Genomic DNA, 17,298 nt, shown 5'->3' on the forward strand with positions numbered 1-17,298 from the left:
GTTGAACCGGCCCATACTGAGAAAGTCAGGTAGATGCTGACTGACGCAAGCATCTATCGATCAATCGATTAGGACTCCATTTCAAAACTGGTAGGCCAAACCAAAAAAAGTATTCAGGGAACTAGAAGCAACAGACTAGATGACCGGCCGAAAACGATGAAAAACGAAAGAAGGGAACAGCAACATCGCAAAATTCTGTTAATTGTTGAAAACAGACAGCGCGAGAACTCCACTTCCACTAGTCGTCTCACTTCAAGAAAATTCAACTCACAAGTTAGTAAAAAACAGTGGAGGGGATTAATGCACTTGACCACTGGATCAGAACACGAATGACATACATAATATCAGGATAGAGGAAGAGGTAATCACGTCCTCGTATGGCGTTTCGACTCTATCCATGTCAATTAACCGCCCCATTGCTAGAAAAACCGCAAAGGAGTTAGTGAACAGGGAATGTGAAACCCGAAAGAGCATGCAAATCCTTGGATGACTGTGTGGCTTCAAATGGCAGGCGTATCACCCAACGAGGGGAACACCAATGGGATTGCCGGAGTAGTATTACAGAAACTGGAACACAGCGTACAAACCTCTAATCAATCTCGAAATCTGGATGCGCTGTATGAATGATACTTCGATTATTATGAAACATGCAGAATGTAGAGTGTACACCATTTGCTCATTACACTGAAAACATCGAGTTTACCATAGAAAACTTGAGGAGAAAAGCCAACTTTTTCTCGTTGACGTAATCTTCTGTAGGATTACAGTACTCTTCATACACTCGTTTATCATAGGGAAATTCACGGAATGTAAGCACAGTTACCAGAATCACAAGGAAAATGCAAGCAAGAAGGCGGAGACAACAGCTATCCGACCGCAGCACAGTCTTCAACAACACTGACAACAGCAGACGTGTCATCCAACTTACATCAGAAAAGTAACTGAACTCACAACAAGGTTGCAGGTTAGAAGACCGAGGAGGAATACCGATGATAACGCAAGAAAGGGTGCAGTGCGTGAACTGTTCCAAATACTGTCCTGGACGAACTAGTCGAAAACCGTCTATGGGGAGGATATGCAACTACTACACATGACCTCTTCGCTGTCCATGATCTCCGTACAGGATGATCAAGACGGGAATGAATTTATTCCGTAAAGCTTAAGGGCTTTGGTGCGCTGAATTACGAGACTGACGGGCGTCCTCCCGGATGTAAGATGTTTCGTTGCAAGCTCAGTCATTCGTTATGTAGGAACCGAACAAATCCACATAGCACTACACACAAAGTATCTCCATTTGACTGGATTCGAATTCCGGTCAGCAGACAACTACGAAACCGGTAGGAAAAAGAAGATCGGGCGGGTCGGTGTGTAGACGTACCGGCAACGCACTGCGTACTGATGATGTCAGCTTTATTGGTGACCGAACCAATCACATTCAAATGCTCAGCTAACAGAACAATAGTCACACACCCATTTGCACACCAATTCGGGTTTGACGGAAGACTCAGTTGGAACCCAGCCGAACCTCTGGCTTATTTTGAAGCTATGGATAACAGTTACCAAAAGCAGTCAGTCACGTGGTTGGATGTACTTTAGTTTGAAGGTAGTTTTGCTGTAACGAAAACGCTTGCACTATTAACGGGGATTTTGAACCGCACACGCCAGGTACACATCATCTACGTTGTGGTTGCAGCCAGTGGATACAGCCACACCTTTATTTACTGGTCAGGTTTTTGATTATGCAAGGAAAAAAACAACTCGATCAACAACTGACCTTTTGATCTGGTATGTTGGTTTGCATGACTCGATCATATTGGCAGGCATAGGTTTGTAGGTTAGTATTCTAAGCTGACTGTTTGACGGAGACGAAAAAAAGTGCATTCGCCAATAATGACATATTGATGTGGCTATACACCCGACCAGAATTTTCTTCATACTTCCAATCGACCGATTAATCGATCGATTCGTGAAGGAACAACTTCGACAGGTGTATCTCTAGTCGATTATCCACCGTGCCGTTTTTTCAGCGTGCCGTTCACATGCACTTTTCCGTTACAGACTTCATCGTTCCAGGCTGTTACCAAACGAAACTGACCTGACAAAATCAGCATCACCATTTCTTGATCCACCTTACGCATCTCTTACGCACTGCCTGTGAACAGAAAAAAGCTGGCGTTCCAAATGGACCCAAAGAGCGAAGAGAGAGGGCAAGAAAGCGATGTCTTGAAATCAGAAGAAAACCAGCAGATTGGTGCTCATTCCCAAACAAACTCTTCAACTTTGGCTGAAACCGAGGTGAAAGAAGAAAGTACGCGCATCACATTTACGTCTGCTTATCCTCCAAACTTGATCCACGAAGAAAAATTCCAATGGAGTAAGTTAACATCGTTCTCGTCATTGGATGTTGCGTTGCGATACAGCTTTGTCCGTCATTGTTTATCTTTACAGTCTTATGGTGCGTACAATAACGAAAACCAATTTCATTTGATGCAAACATCGTTCGAGTGTTGATGTAAAAAGGCGCTGCGTTCGTAATAAACAGGAACCAACACGATACCCACAACTATTGTCCATTAGGTGAAAATTACACGGAGTGTAATGCAGCATATGCAATTGGCCTCCTTGTTTACGAAGTTTCATTGAGATTGATATGATAATAGGGATAGCAGGAACCTAGTATATATTATTCTTAGTCCGCACACACTACAGGATTACTGAGTGAGAGCTCTGAATAGCCGAGTCTAAGGTGCGAACTAACTAACTGGAAAGTCCGTGGTTCGAGTCCAATCTTTGCAGTTCGATTGCTCCTTTCTATGTTTTGGGAACCAGTCAACATGTCAGGTTCACTTCAAAGGAAAGTGATAGGAATGTGAAGTATAGAAATCTCGCAACCATTTAAATCTTATTAGAAATTGTTCAGCATGTTTTAAAATTCATGCCTGATTAGGAGATCCTAACATGCGAGCCAATCGATGGAAACAATCTGGGCAGTCACTGAACCGTCATTTGAGGTGTCAGATAAACGAATCGCATTACCCAAGCGTACGTGATAATTCAAGTGTTTCCGGCCTGCACTGGTCATGATCCTCCCCCATGTTAGATAGCCGGAGTTCAAGTCCCGATATGGTCAAGAACTGTACCGCTGATGAGATTTACTGATAAAAAATACTCCAGCACACTGTTTCCTGGTGTGGATTTATCAGAGTAATTGTTCCAGGTGGGACTAGGATTGTTCAAATTGAGTGATACCATACGGAATTTCCTGGCTTGTGTTTGTGTGTAACACTCACGAGCCGGAGAACGGAGGAGCAGTGATGCGTGCGCCTTACGCGGGCGCGTACTCGTGCAAATTCATGAGTAAATTCAACATCTTAGTTGAACGATCGGAAACTGGGTGTGCTGCTCGGTTTTCGTAGAGACGCGCAAAATGGAGCGTTTGTGATTCGAGTCTTTGTCACTATTCGAGCGATCAGTCCAATCATATCGAAGTTTCTGTGCACTGACTCGTCACTGCTCCGAGTAGCGAGAAGCTACGGGGTTGAGCCCCGTTCAAAGTCTCTTGTCACTGCGTCCGCACTATGTGTATTTGTGTTGATTGACCTTTTCAACTGACCTTCTCACAGCGGGGAATTGTAGTAAATTTGTCCACTAAATGAAGACCGTCTCCAGATGTTCATCATAACCGTACTCGTTCAGTGCTTGGTCTCTTCCTGAAGAAGACTGCCCGTCCGTTGACCTCAGATGTAATCTCATATGTAAAGCCGTCAGTACAGAGGTAAGGGTACGAGACCCTTTTTCAGGCAGTTGTTCAGACATTCGAACATTCGAACATGTAAAGTCACAGTACACGAATATCATCCAGGCCTTTTTCCGCTATGAGATTGAGGATGGACTTTGCTCTGAGGCGGGACGTATCATTTTCAAAACTAGAGCATTGAGGTAGTGATAAGGTGGACCAGCTTCAGGAGCTGATATGTGTCTTGGCATTTGAAAATGTCTGCAATTCCTCACTTCAGAATCACTGAATGGATCCCAGCATCTTCATAAAAGTAATAATACGTCGTCAACAGTGCGTCATATTCGAGGAGTAAATTTACACCCTTTCAGGAACTAATAGGATTCCCAAGAAAGTGGCTTTTCTTCGGATGGATGGCCCAATCAAAGATGCCCCTCGGGAAGTGATATTATAAATCCTAGAAGTGTGTGACCTCATTTCGAAGGCGTCCCCCCATTGCGACAAGGTGGTTCGTGTCGTTATGTTTGACACTACGAGCACCACGTCCACCTGTTATATAGAAAATCGGGGGTGATGTACTATGATGTTATGTGTTGAAAATTTTTGACGATCGGTTGACTAAGCAAAAATCGAGAAATTCCATAGTGAGTAGAATGAAAGTTTCACGTAGCCGATGTTCAAACTTTACCTAAGGTTAGGCTTTTCGTTGGCATGTAAAGGTGGTACATTGTCCTGTCAGTTGTGTAACGCCAAAACCGATTGTATTGTTTGATCATGTTGAAAGTCCTGAAATGTTATGTAAGATTCACGATAACAAAACAGGTGAGAAACAGGAACGAAACAACTGTGTGGACTTTTACACTAGATAACTCGGGCAGAGTAGCGTTTTTGTTCCTGAGATTTGTAAACTGAAAGCGCTTACTTGGGCTGTAATGCTTAGTGCAGAACCGGCAAACTTTAACCACATTTGAACTGTTTGACACGTAGATGAAGCTTATCAGACTACGTTAGCTGATTCCTTTCGGTTAAATTAAACGAGCGAAACATCGGCTCAGAAACATTTATGGAATTCAGAGTCCTATAAGGACGTGTGTTCTTGGTGAAAAAATGGGATCCATGCACATTTGTGAGTCCAGCTGAACAGTTTGTTGTTTTGCTCACAGAGTGGACATGGTAGTGTTTATCATTACACAACAAATGTTCCTTTTGTGCTGCCGAAGGCCCCAAGGGTTTGGAGTGGCTTTACGCTGTGCAGTATTCATCATATCATGGCATTATATCCCACATCATACCCCTCAATCTAAAATTTAATTTCTAGGAAACAGATTTCTCTTACACACATTCGTCCAGCCATCATTTTGTGACGTAGATATCGGTTGGTTGGATCCCAGAGCCGCATTAAATGAATTTCTTGTTGTTCATGTGTCTGTCTGGCTCATTGTTGCCAAGGTCACATCTTCAGGGTCACTCTTATGTTAGAACACAAAAATATCAGTGAAATGTTTTATTAAGACAAAACAAAAGGGACCGAGTGCTATGTAGCTTCACGGTGCAGTTCCGCGTACTTACTATGGATGTGCTTTGCAGAACGGTTCGTTTGACAGAGAAGCATTGGTATTGAACACTGAGGTCCTGATGTCGCTAATTATGCTGACGGTTCCTCCGATCCAAACTGAAACGTACGTTTGCACCCGCTCATCATATCCTAGGCGTCGCGTCATCAGGTGTGTTCAAACTACCACCCGCAATCTGATTGTACTGTCGCAAACCCTCAAGTAAATGGTAGAGAACACAATAATCGACCCACCACCAATGTGTCAGGATACATTAAGAACATACTTAGGTAAGCTAAAGAACCACAGATTCATCATTTCAGAGATATTTTAACCTCCTTTGTTTCTGAATCTGTTCTGGCTGAATAGACACTGTACCACAAGGCGGAGTCGTATTCTGTTGTTTGATAGTAGAAAGTAAGGATGGCGGTATACAGATATTTTGTGCAGACGTTTTGGTTCTCGCCGACTAAGTCCCTTGGAAGTTTGCGGATAAAAGTTTGCCCTCTGGATATAACTTCGCATTATCCACTTATTGGCAGGTTCCCAACCTCTGGAGCTTAAACATATGAGCACTGTATTTGTAGAAGTCCGTACTTAGAGGGGATTAAAATTGATTGTGGAAAACTGAGTGGCATAAATTCTGTTAACCTTGCAACCGGTGTGTTCCACGGACAAAAAACCTGTAGACTCCACCAAACAAATGTACTCGTTAACCGCCGTTGTGAAGAGTGGCAGGTACATTGACACTGCTGCGGTTTCTCACAAGCACATTATCCGAGGAACCAAGTTTCAATCCTAAAATATCAGTGCTGAATATGTGAATGGTCATCATGATTATCCAACATTTCACAGTACAAAATACATGCATTTAGTTTGTAAATACACCGAGGCAAAGAACTAGAAAATCTCGAACTTCTCCCCCATGCTGTAGCACAGTTTGAACTTCAAAACCAACCAGCTGGGTCAAGGCATCATAAATACAGGGAGTATTTTTTCTGATTTTTCATCTCATCTGTGTGATTTTTTTTTAACTTGAGCGACGCCGTAAAGATTTATGTCATGATCAGGTGGTAAGGATCCCTGTATACGTAATAACAGTGTTATCAAATCGACACAACGCTTCTCGTCATGACGTCAGAAAAACAAGCAGGTTCAGCTGTACTGAACAGGTGGTTGGTCGTAGGCGGAAGAAACTACATATTGTGTTGGAGTTTACATTCACTTGGTTTACGGTGAGGTTCATAGGAAGTCGCCTGATGGCACGTGGTACTATTCTGACGATAAACTGACTTGTATTAAACACGTCCAAACTAAACAATCAGGAAATAATTATTCGGACAATTTACATCTTAGGGAAATACACTCATGACCCAGCTGGAACCCAACCTAACCTCTTGTTTATGATGTCCTTGGTGTGGGTAGATCAACCGAGGAATAGCTCCTCGGCTATAAAGTTACTCTACCAAACTCTGCTCCACGCGAATGTTTCATCTCGAGGGAGTCAAATAGCAGGAACCCTCCACAAAAACTTTTGTAATTGTCTCAACAATATCTCGTTACCCTTAACTGCTTAACTTCCTTCCGATGTAAAATGATGGTTTCCGCTTTTCAGTAATCACCCAGAGCATTCCTAACAGCATCGGGTGACAGAAGCAAAAATTTATTATCAGAACCTCGAAGTACACAGCGCCTGTATGCACAATTCCGCCCTAATTTTCAGCTTATTCGGGTTGACCCCATATTGAAATTATGGTGTTTTTCTGAAACTGAATATGGTTCACATGCATAAAGTCAAATTACTGAGCTAAAATAGTAGTGTCGTGAGATTTGCACGAGTGGCGTAACTGACAACAGTAATTCGGTACAACAATCCCCAGGTGCATACAAACTCTAAGTAAAAAGCACTGTAAATATCTCTCCTTTGAAGTCAAAGTAATGCTGGATCCCTGAAAGAAGTTCCTGTGTTTGTGGATACCTCTTCGAGGATTATTCCGGTGCTAAAACAAAATTTTCGATAGGGACTTTTCAATTTGTATGTCTCTTTGCGCCGACAGTACTTCCTATCATGATGGAATACTGAGTCTGCGGATTGATTACCAGTCATGCATCGAAATCTGTCAACCTGACTTGTTTGTCCCCATGTGTGAATGATATAGTGGACAGCACTGACTGAAACTTCGTTCCACAAGGTGCTACCATGCTAGGAAACCGAAACCGCAGCGGTTATACTAAGAGCAGCCATAACCTGCTCTACGAATATTACGAAGTAGCCTGGGGCTAAATTCCAGCCATCCTCTGTGAGGTAATGTTCAGCCTATCTATATTTGTGGGAACGACGGTTAGAAGAGGTCGGCTTATAAAACTACACACGCCGAGTGTCCGATGGTTGACAGTAATAGCAGGCGAACTGGACGTCAGAATCGAAATGCAATTAAAGCATACCAAATATTCGATACCGCTCCAATTTTCCTGAGATCACAGCCACAGACTTGAGGAGTTCAACTTTTTACATCAGTGATATCCGTAAGTTGAAGTCCATTATCCAGACGCGAAAAGTGCATCAGCTGTGATTGCGATTGTGATAGTCCTCCCATTATGATGATCAATCCATTTGTGGAGGAACCACACGCTTAGGCGTACAGGAAGTGGCACGTTGCTTGCTGTACAAAATAGCTGTCAATTGCAATCGGCATATAACTTTTCAAGTTTGTGAGATATTTGTCGTGTCATGTGCTATGTTACTGTGTTCTGCTTTAAATTCTGAATTTACTGTTTAAGTTATGGATATAAACTAAGGACGACGACATGTACGGTGCGTTGAGTGGACGATGAACCAAAACATTTGAAAGCCACTGGAAGAGGGGAACTCGTAGACCAATAATGATCCGTGCTTTCGGCTCATTCATTTGAACGACTTACTGAAGGCAATCGCATCTGATCCACGTGCGTTAAATAATCGACAGAGCTCCGGCCGGAGTTGTATGTTCATAGAGTCTGTTTCTATCAAGATCAGCATGACCGAATTTCGGCGGCTAGAGATTGTAAACATCTCTAGATTCCCGTGATCACCACATCGTTTGTGTGATCATGGAATTGGAGTAGCTGACCACTGCAGTAACTCGAACCGACTTGTTGTCATCCGTGTGGTTTTGGCTCGTCACGTTGTAAATGGCATTGCGAATCCGCATCTGATCAAGTATTATGTTTTTGGAATACTAAATTGTCTTGATTTCCGCATCATACGCCCCAAAATTATTCGGGTACTGACCACCTAAACAACCATTCGAAGTAAAACTGTCCAAATGATGTGTTGTTTTTATGTTATTTTTGTACAACACAAAACTCTAGACGCATGAATATTTGACAACAAAACTTTCGTCAAAGTGAAGAATCACTCCGGTTGTTCCCGTAGAGGAAGAAATGCCTTTTTCAAGAGCCTTCCACTAAATGTTGCCGCGCCAATGTTTGACTGCGTAAGCGGCTTTGCGAGAAACAAGAAATAAATTCGGTTTGATTGTGCTGATCTAACGAGTTTATTGGTGTTTGTCAATGTTTCCAAATACGAATTCCGCCCTTCGCACCATACCCGGCGTTGAATGTAAACATCTGGGTGCGGTAGTGTCAATAAATCAAGATGTAATTTGCAAAATGAGCTATCGCATAGCCAAGCGGTAGAGATCTGACTAACACAGTCTCCTAGTCCTTCAAATTGGAACCGAATTGCTCCCTGAAAATGTAGGCTGCTTCAACAGTCTTACACAAACCAACGTTGTCCTGCGGTTAGGCTTTTGAGCCAAAAGCTTTGACTGAAGGTCATAATTGTCCTTCTCTCGGGGCGTGGGCACCCTGGCAGCCCACGTACAACCATGATAGCTAAAACGAACAACACTGTCATGCTACACTGGCCATCAAGCGCTACCAACAGCAAAGCTTCTCGCCCTGGCCACATCAGCAGACAAACTCATCAGCCTACCATGCATATTTCTGCAAATTCATATTACGATCGGCATATTGCAGAGAGCTCTGTGTGGTCTACTCATCACTTCTGGACATATTGGTTTCCACAGGGGAAAGCACAACGCAAGCAGAACCTTTCGAGAAATGGCTTAGTTAAACAAAACCACGCTTATTTTCATAAAGGGAACTACTCACAAGGTTGCTGAAAACTCTTCGATATCACATGACCGGTTTTGCCCTTCTTGGGGCTCATCAGGTAGGCGCAGTCCCCCAGTTTCCGTCTACTTGAACCTAAATTGAACTGTTTTCGAGAAACACCCTCATTTGCAAATCAATTTAGTTTTCAGGAGAGCCTCAACTGGATCTCTCGTTTATGACATTCCACAACTGAATGTGCTGCACACAGGCTGCCTCATGATACATTTGGTACGATATCCGAGATATCGCAGTATATTTTCATGTAGGAATCTACTCACAAGGTTGCTGAAAACTCTTCGACATCCCACGACCAAATTGATGTACAGATGAATGTATTTCTTGAAAACAGTCCAATCTGGGTTCAAGTAGAACATAAGGTTGACGGAACCTCGGGGACTGCGCCTACCTGATGGGCCTCAAGAAGGTCGAAACCGGCCGTGGGATGTCGAAGAGTTTTCAGCAACCTTGTGAGTAGTTTCCTTTATGAAAACATACTGCGACATCTCGAATATCGTGCCAACTGAATCATAAAGCGGCCTGTGTGCAGCACATTCAGTTGTACAGTATCATAAACGAGAGATTCAATTGAGTCTATCGTGAAAACCAAATTGATTTGCAAATGAATGTATTTCTCGAATACCACGCTTACTTATACTCAAAAAACTAACTACTCCACTCATCTTAGGATTCATATTCACGAACAGTTATCTCTAGAGTTTAGAAATATAAACAGGTTTAATAATCTAAGGGTCACACTAATCAGAAACGTAAGTACAATAGAAGTGCGTAAATAAATTCTGATCTAGAACGCTGTCAAAAGACAATTTCAGTCTGACCCTCCTTACGATTTTGAGAGCAGGAAAGTTGTGATGTATGCAGTACATTATGAGACTGTTGGGTCTTACACTACCACGGTCAGGGTACTACTGACGAGAATACTCTTATTTTCCGCATGGTTGTCCATCACAGTGAAACCCTACAACCTACTCACTAAGAGTTAGCATTTACAACTTTCTAAACCAAATTTCTTCATTCACTGAGTGACACTGAATTGTTACGCGTATGGTCGTTAGATTTATATGTATCTTACACAGCTTGGCTTGGGACAGATTGGCCCATCTAGATGCAGATGTGCTCCACTGTGAATAGAAAGCCACAGGTGTAAACAACTTAAGTTATAACGGACGTAACTATTTATTACAGCACCGTAAAACAACAGTGAATCGGGTTCAGTTAGATATCACGCGTTCACGTCACATGAAACTTCATCAGCCGCACTGGTGTGATGGTGGTTGACAGACAGATATTATGGGAGCGCTAAACCGGTCGCAGGAGACGCACCGGCCGATTTCTAAAAGAACCACGAGAACAGTCATTATGGTGTTAATAAGAATCTCGCAGTGATTGTGACTTCCGCACATATGCTTGCTTCTCCTATAAAGTCAGATGAACATGCTAGAATGTCACCACTCCCGTCTATGCCACCAGCGTGCACGATTAGTATGACAGGTGACACTAGGGGTGTCGATATCAGCCTAAAAGGTAAATTATTTGAGACTGTATCTATCGGATGAGATTTTCTGCTCGCAAACGTCCTGTCTTATTTTCATTCGTCTGAATGGTCGGTTTGTGTAAGACACTGATTTCTTACATTGTCGGATTCAGTCTTGACGAAGTGGCTGAATGAACCTACACCCAACGTTCATGCACACACACACACAAATACTTAGCACAGTGAACAACAAAATATAATTCTGGAGATGGGGAATGCGAAAATGCTATTTGTAGCCCAACAAAAAAATCACCAAGTTCAACATGCTGCCAAGTTTGAGCGCCTCTATGAATCCATTGGCTACACTGGATGGAGCTTTCTTGCACAGGACGCCACGAACAGCTGAGGCAAAGCAACCGGATCAGGAGAAGCGAACCCTGTACTACGACTAAATTGGGCCACAGGTCAATAACATATTACCTGCAGATGACCAGCACTCCCATGCTTACGGAAGCAGCTACGCTGCCATTCCCGGAGGACGGACATGCCAGAGGCTGTTGGCTCCATAAACCACATCCTCCAGACGCTCATGACTTACCAAGACAGTCAGCGATTTATCCAATAGAGTCGATATGCAATTAACTCTCACCCATAGCTCGATGTGGCCATAAATCTATCCGATTCACGCAGTAGCTTCGGAAGTGAGATGTCTACGTTTTGTTTCCTGCATTCGAAGACTAGGCCGGCCCCCATCGAGTCAGATGCTAAAAACAAAACCGAGCCTTTTTGCACAGTCCTGTGGATAACATATCTGATCCAAAGGCTCAGGTTGGGGTATCCCGTCTTCTCAGCCGAAGTAACAGCCCCCATAGAGTCAGATGCTAAAAACAAATCCGAGCTTTCTTGTACAGTCCTGTGGATAACATATCCCATCCAAAGGCTCATGTAGGGGTATCCCGTCTTCTCAGCCGAAGTAACCAGGAAGTACTGTTTGCCTTCCCTTCCCATTTCCACTGTGCAAGCAGACGTCAATGAATCGCTCCACTGTCACCTGTCTGACCAGCGCATTCTGTCGAAACCACGGCCTATTAACATCACCGAAATCAACACCTGAATGAAGTCTCTCTGTTTTTTCTGCACCAGGGACTTCACCGTCCGTACTGTGCGAAAAATTGGAAAAGGGGTAATGCTCTTCTAGAACTTTTACTCTCCTTAATATGACAGCCTTTTTGTCTCTGAAACGCTTATAAGAGACTCAAGCTTAGTAGTGTATTTTGAGATTCCCCGGACGAACTTAGTTTCTTCACATTATACTCTGAAGGTATCCGGTGATCCATGAGCGATACCTTGTGGAATGTATGACCCCCGGGGAGAGGGAGGGTCGAAATTAGCCCAAGATCCAAGCAGTCTGGTTGATGGAACTCCAGTGAGCAGTCGTTGGCGCAGTTCTACTACCTCTGTCCAGCAGTTTCATCGAAAATTGTTGACTGTTCGCAATGACATCCTATCTTCTGACAGTAAGAAGTACAAATCTCATTGGGATTTGCTCGAAATAATTCGTCAAGCAACGAGCACCGACGATGCCTTCTTTGTGAGCGATACAGAGGATTGCGGAAACGCATATGGGCAGTCGATCCGCAGTCCACTCCCCTCTTTTGCACATACAACCTAGAATGACATCTCCAGCCGTGCGTCGAAAGTCGAACGTTTCCGAGCACCACGACTTTTCACCACAAGCGCCTGCACCACTCAGTGCGAATCAACCGTGAACCCTCTGGATCGGCTGGCTATCAGTCACTAGTGGAGACACGAAACTCAAAACCGACGGTCCTCTTTGATTATGCTATAGTGCGAGATGGCTCAGAGGTCAGAACGCAAATTTACTGACCCGGAGGTCCGTGGTTCGAACCGGACCTCTGCCTCTCGGCTTCACCTGTCTAGGGTTGGGCAGTATCCCAGCTGTCGTGCTTCCTTCATATGGCATGGCAGTTGGGCACCGAAAGAGTGCTACAGCTGAACCACCTTTACTGAAGTGAAAGGTGTCTTCGGCTGCTGCTTATTCAACACACTAGCAGTCTTTAGAGAGAATGACCACCCACATTTTCCTGACCCTGCTTAGAATGACACATTCCAGCTCCGATGGACGTATGAAGGTCAGCGGTAACCTGTCGCTTGAGTGAAACACATCTAGTGGTGTCTGGCAGGGCCGCCCTCTGCCCCGCTCTCTATTCAACACTGTTATCTTTATGAAAATGTGTGACTCGCTTTCTGTCTCATACACCAGCATCCGCATTATACAGTCCGGGTAACCATATTGTGGAATAGCTTATTCGAAAGACTCACCTGAAACCCAGCTAAATCTATCGTTTGTGATGTTTCCAGGCAAATGAATGTACTGCACCAGGCTGCCTCATGTTTCAGTCGCTACGATATTAGAGATATCGCGATACATGTACATTTGTAATTCACCACTCATAAGGTTGCTGATGAAAATTCGTCGACAGCCCATGATCGGTTTCGTCATTCTTGGAGCTCATCAGGTAGGCGAAGTCCCCAAGTTTCCGTCAACCTTATGTTCTGCTCACTTCAGCAGGGTCGGTGTGATTTGATCAGGCGGGCTGCATATGAACCGGTCACATATTTTGTTGCTTGTTCAGGTGTCCTCTGGACTAGCCATTGAATAACAAGACCTCATTGTTTGGGGAGCACTTAATCAAATAATTGACCACAAGTGAAAAATAGTGCAACGGCCGTCTATCCTCTAAGTTTGCATCGAGCAGACGATTACTGGCGAAATGAACTCTTAGTTGTGTTTTTCGGACAGAAGCTGTTGGGCGACGCGTTGCAACTCCGGAAGCGCTGTCATTTGTAAGGTCTGAATGCATTTAGAGGGTTTTTAGAAACCGTACTATTGTCCCTGATTTTTGTCCCATTGTTCCGTGTTAACATCTATGGGTATCCACTTTTGATCATGACTGTCGTGACGGTTTTTAGTTTCGCATGTGCCTGTCACAAGGCCACACTAATTTATACGTTGGTCCTAATTTGACAGCAATGTCGATATTCGTTTATGAATGCTTGTCACCCCAGTTAAACGGAACGATAGCAATCATATTTTATCTCCTGAACCTATACACACCAGCGGGTGTTGTTTGATTAATCATGTTCCGGGGCTCAAATTTCGAGCATGATTAAAGGACTAAGTGTGAATCATCGATCCATTTGTGAAGAACCTTTTGGACCGATGACCAGGTAATCGTAAAATTGACGCATTCCTAAATTAGTACCGATAGATTTGGCTTTTGATTTCTTTTTCTAGTGAAACTTGATAACCTAAATGAGATGCTAGATATCTTATTTGCGTCACGAGCTAATATTCTCAAACCGATTTGGGCCGACTGACGTATTTGATGAGCGAGTGAGAGTGAGCTTATTAAGTAACCACGATCATCATCGTCATCATGATTGATAGCAACACCAGGAGTGAACGCTGGGGCTTCACTACCGTACATCTTTACCGATTTATTTGAATAAAGTTTTACAATTGAATTATAATGAAAAATACAACAAGAAATCGGGAAGAGATGTGGACTTAGGTTCAGCCCACCCCAACCACCCCAGGTGCACTCGGTAATGTGGATAGAAACTAGCGGCATGAAAGTCACTGAAGTTAGTTACTCGCCAGATTGCTAAGTACCTCTATTTGAACGCAGCTTGGGAGACACACAACACCTAAACTTTCCATATCATTCTCTTCAATCTTTTCTTCCATGTCAAATTATATCAACCTCTAGATTTCCGCCCTTCCGAATTAGGCATGATAAACACTGTTCTCGGCAGACACTAATGCGGTATACGTAGCACATTGCCTTGGCTGCTATTCGCAGTTCTGCATAAAAGTACCGCTACTTCACCAAAACCCTTACTGTATTTTCTAATCGGAGTGAAACTGTCAAGTTAGAGGATATTAGTGGGATCACAAAATAAAAATTTTGGAAAAACCTCACATTCCTCGCTATCCTTGGGTCAGACTTATGTGAGGTTCTCCAAATCATCTTCTTGTTTGACTCAAGAACTTTCAAGTTTCAACAAAACTAGTACAGTCTGTGAAAACTCGAGGCCATCCGCTTCATTTTGAGGCTAATCAGGTACAACCAATTTCTGAATCTCTCTGCACCTCATTTCCAAATTCAAACTCAGTTTGTGTGTATGTTGCGGCAAAAAGTTATTCATAGGTGTTGAGGAGAGACTCATCGGACTTCCAAATGAACCTACCGTTCATGATGTTCTTTAGCCAAAGGGGCTGCACAGAGGTCCCTCCCTTTATTTTTTGTTGAAACAATATTCAAGGGAGTTTGCCTCGGTAGTACTCATGAATTTGCAAAAAGTTATCCATAGGTGTTGATGAGAGACTCATCGGACTTCCAACTGAACCTGCCATTCATGATGATTTTTAGCCAAAGGGGCTGCACAGAGGTCCCTTTATTTTTTTGTTGAAACAATATTCAAGGGAGTTTGCCTCGGTAGTACTCATGAATTCAATTAAGCAGATTTGAAAATAAATATTTACATATGTATGTATATGTATAATATGTACGCATCCACAATTTGGTGTTCAAGTAGAGTGTAAGACGAATAGAAATTCAGAAGCCATGAAGATCTCATAAGCACCAAGAATGAAACCGGTAGCGGTCTCTTCAGAGCTTAAGTGGTGTTGGAAAGCACTTTGATATCTTGAATACCTTTCCAAATGAAACGTGGTGCGGCCTTTGTGCAGCATATTAAAACGAAAGTTAACACAAAGGAGAGATTCATGTGAGTTTGACCCGAGTGTTTCGTTGACATCAATTTCACTTACAGGTAAATACATACAACATCCGGAAAGGTCCACTTATTCTTCATCAATAGCGCTTGGTAACTGTTTTATGATCGCTAACAGATACCCCTGGATCAGCTGTCTATCAACTGTCAAACCAGTGATCGCCATTTCACTTGATACCAACTAAAGGATCCTGCAGCTTCACTGTGGTCCGTGGAAAGTCTGCCAACGCATGTTTGTCGTTCAGGCAGTTTTCACGTCATATAAACATATGCTGCGTTCTCAAAACACACGAGCAAGGATCAAGTATCTTTCAAGTTTGTTCAAAACAGCCCTGGAACAAATTTCTCCAACTAGTTATCGTGTATTTACCCACTTCGCACGATTTCCTGTTGGGCTTTCAGGAGATCCATTGTTTTTACTCTCGCTTTCAACGGGGTTGTGTCCCATTCGAGATATTGTGATTTCGAAAATCTAACAAAGCGTCTAACCAGCTGTGCCTTTAGGTTCCTTCATATGACCCCAGAGATAAGGTTATCCGCACTATTCGGTGTTTTTGGTTGCCTTCTGATCCGAAACCTTCGGGACACAAGGGCAACTGTAACGCTTGACCGACTTGTACTACATACGGAATTCACTACTAAATTTTACTCACTCAAAAATATGGTTAGGATCTACGGGCACCTGTCGCCTGTGTTCTTTACACAAACGACGATGCCAGCTTCTTTGACGCCGCCGAACGCGGAAAATTTTGAATTTACGACTATCGACCAGCTTGTTTTTAGCAAGCCAGTCAGTGAGAAGATCATGAACATGAGCCAGAACAAATAATGTCTAACAACCGATTTACTGTAACTAAATGGTCTCTCTTGACATGGTCGTGTTCCTTGAAAGTCTACTGAGTGATTCCAAGACCAAGTGTGGTTTGCAAATGTCAGAATAGGCTAAAGGCAATTGCGCGATAAGCACTCGATGACACGGCCTCGAGATACAAATGCCTTGATCCTAAGGGTTTAATACATGCCATCTTCCCGGCTGCTAACCACGTTATAAATCTCCGTGATGAAACGTCAGATATACTGTAGTCACTCGAAAGAATACGTTCATATGATAGTTCGTCCCCACACAACCTATTTGCAATGATTCACAAGGTCATGTCACGTGTGACGGCCAACGTGAGTGGTTAGGTTAGTCGATGTAGCTGCAGCGTAATACAGAGGACAGAAAGTACGAATCACATCCATCAATCATGGAGGAAAATTATGGTGACCATTGGCTTGAATTGAGTGAAGACAAAGTAGAGTGGGATTACACGAGAAGGAAAAGGAGAATGTCATCAAAACAAGTTCATATAAATGCTGTAGAAAGTCAAGTAAGGGATAGTTAGCAGTGGATTTTATGGACTTAAAGTGGGATAAGGACGGCAATCATCCCAGAAATATTAGGCTTTATCTGTGACTGAACAGCAAGATCACTGTAAAATTCGTCGTCGGGTGTACAGTGTGGACACTGTGAACAAGCTGCCTTGGAACAGCCTATT

The 17,298-nt window shown here is 43.2% G+C and overlaps 1 protein-coding gene across 1 annotated transcript in view; it reads left to right on the forward strand.

Annotated features, from left to right (window-relative positions):
- Positions 1-17,298, forward strand: part of T265_11382 (hypothetical protein) — a gene marked incomplete at both ends in the record, with an annotated part of 31,241 nt that continues 13,943 nt past the window's right edge. Inside the window, 2 exons of the mRNA XM_009178021.1 lie at positions 1-1,785; positions 2,059-2,374. Coding sequence (XP_009176285.1) covers positions 2,182-2,374 — 193 coding nt within the window. The remainder of the gene's footprint in view (positions 1,786-2,058; positions 2,375-17,298) is intronic.

The sequence above is a fragment of the Opisthorchis viverrini genome (assembly GCF_000715545.1).
Source record: "Opisthorchis viverrini unplaced genomic scaffold opera_v5_495, whole genome shotgun sequence".
NCBI classification, from domain to species: domain Eukaryota; kingdom Metazoa; phylum Platyhelminthes; class Trematoda; order Opisthorchiida; family Opisthorchiidae; genus Opisthorchis; species Opisthorchis viverrini.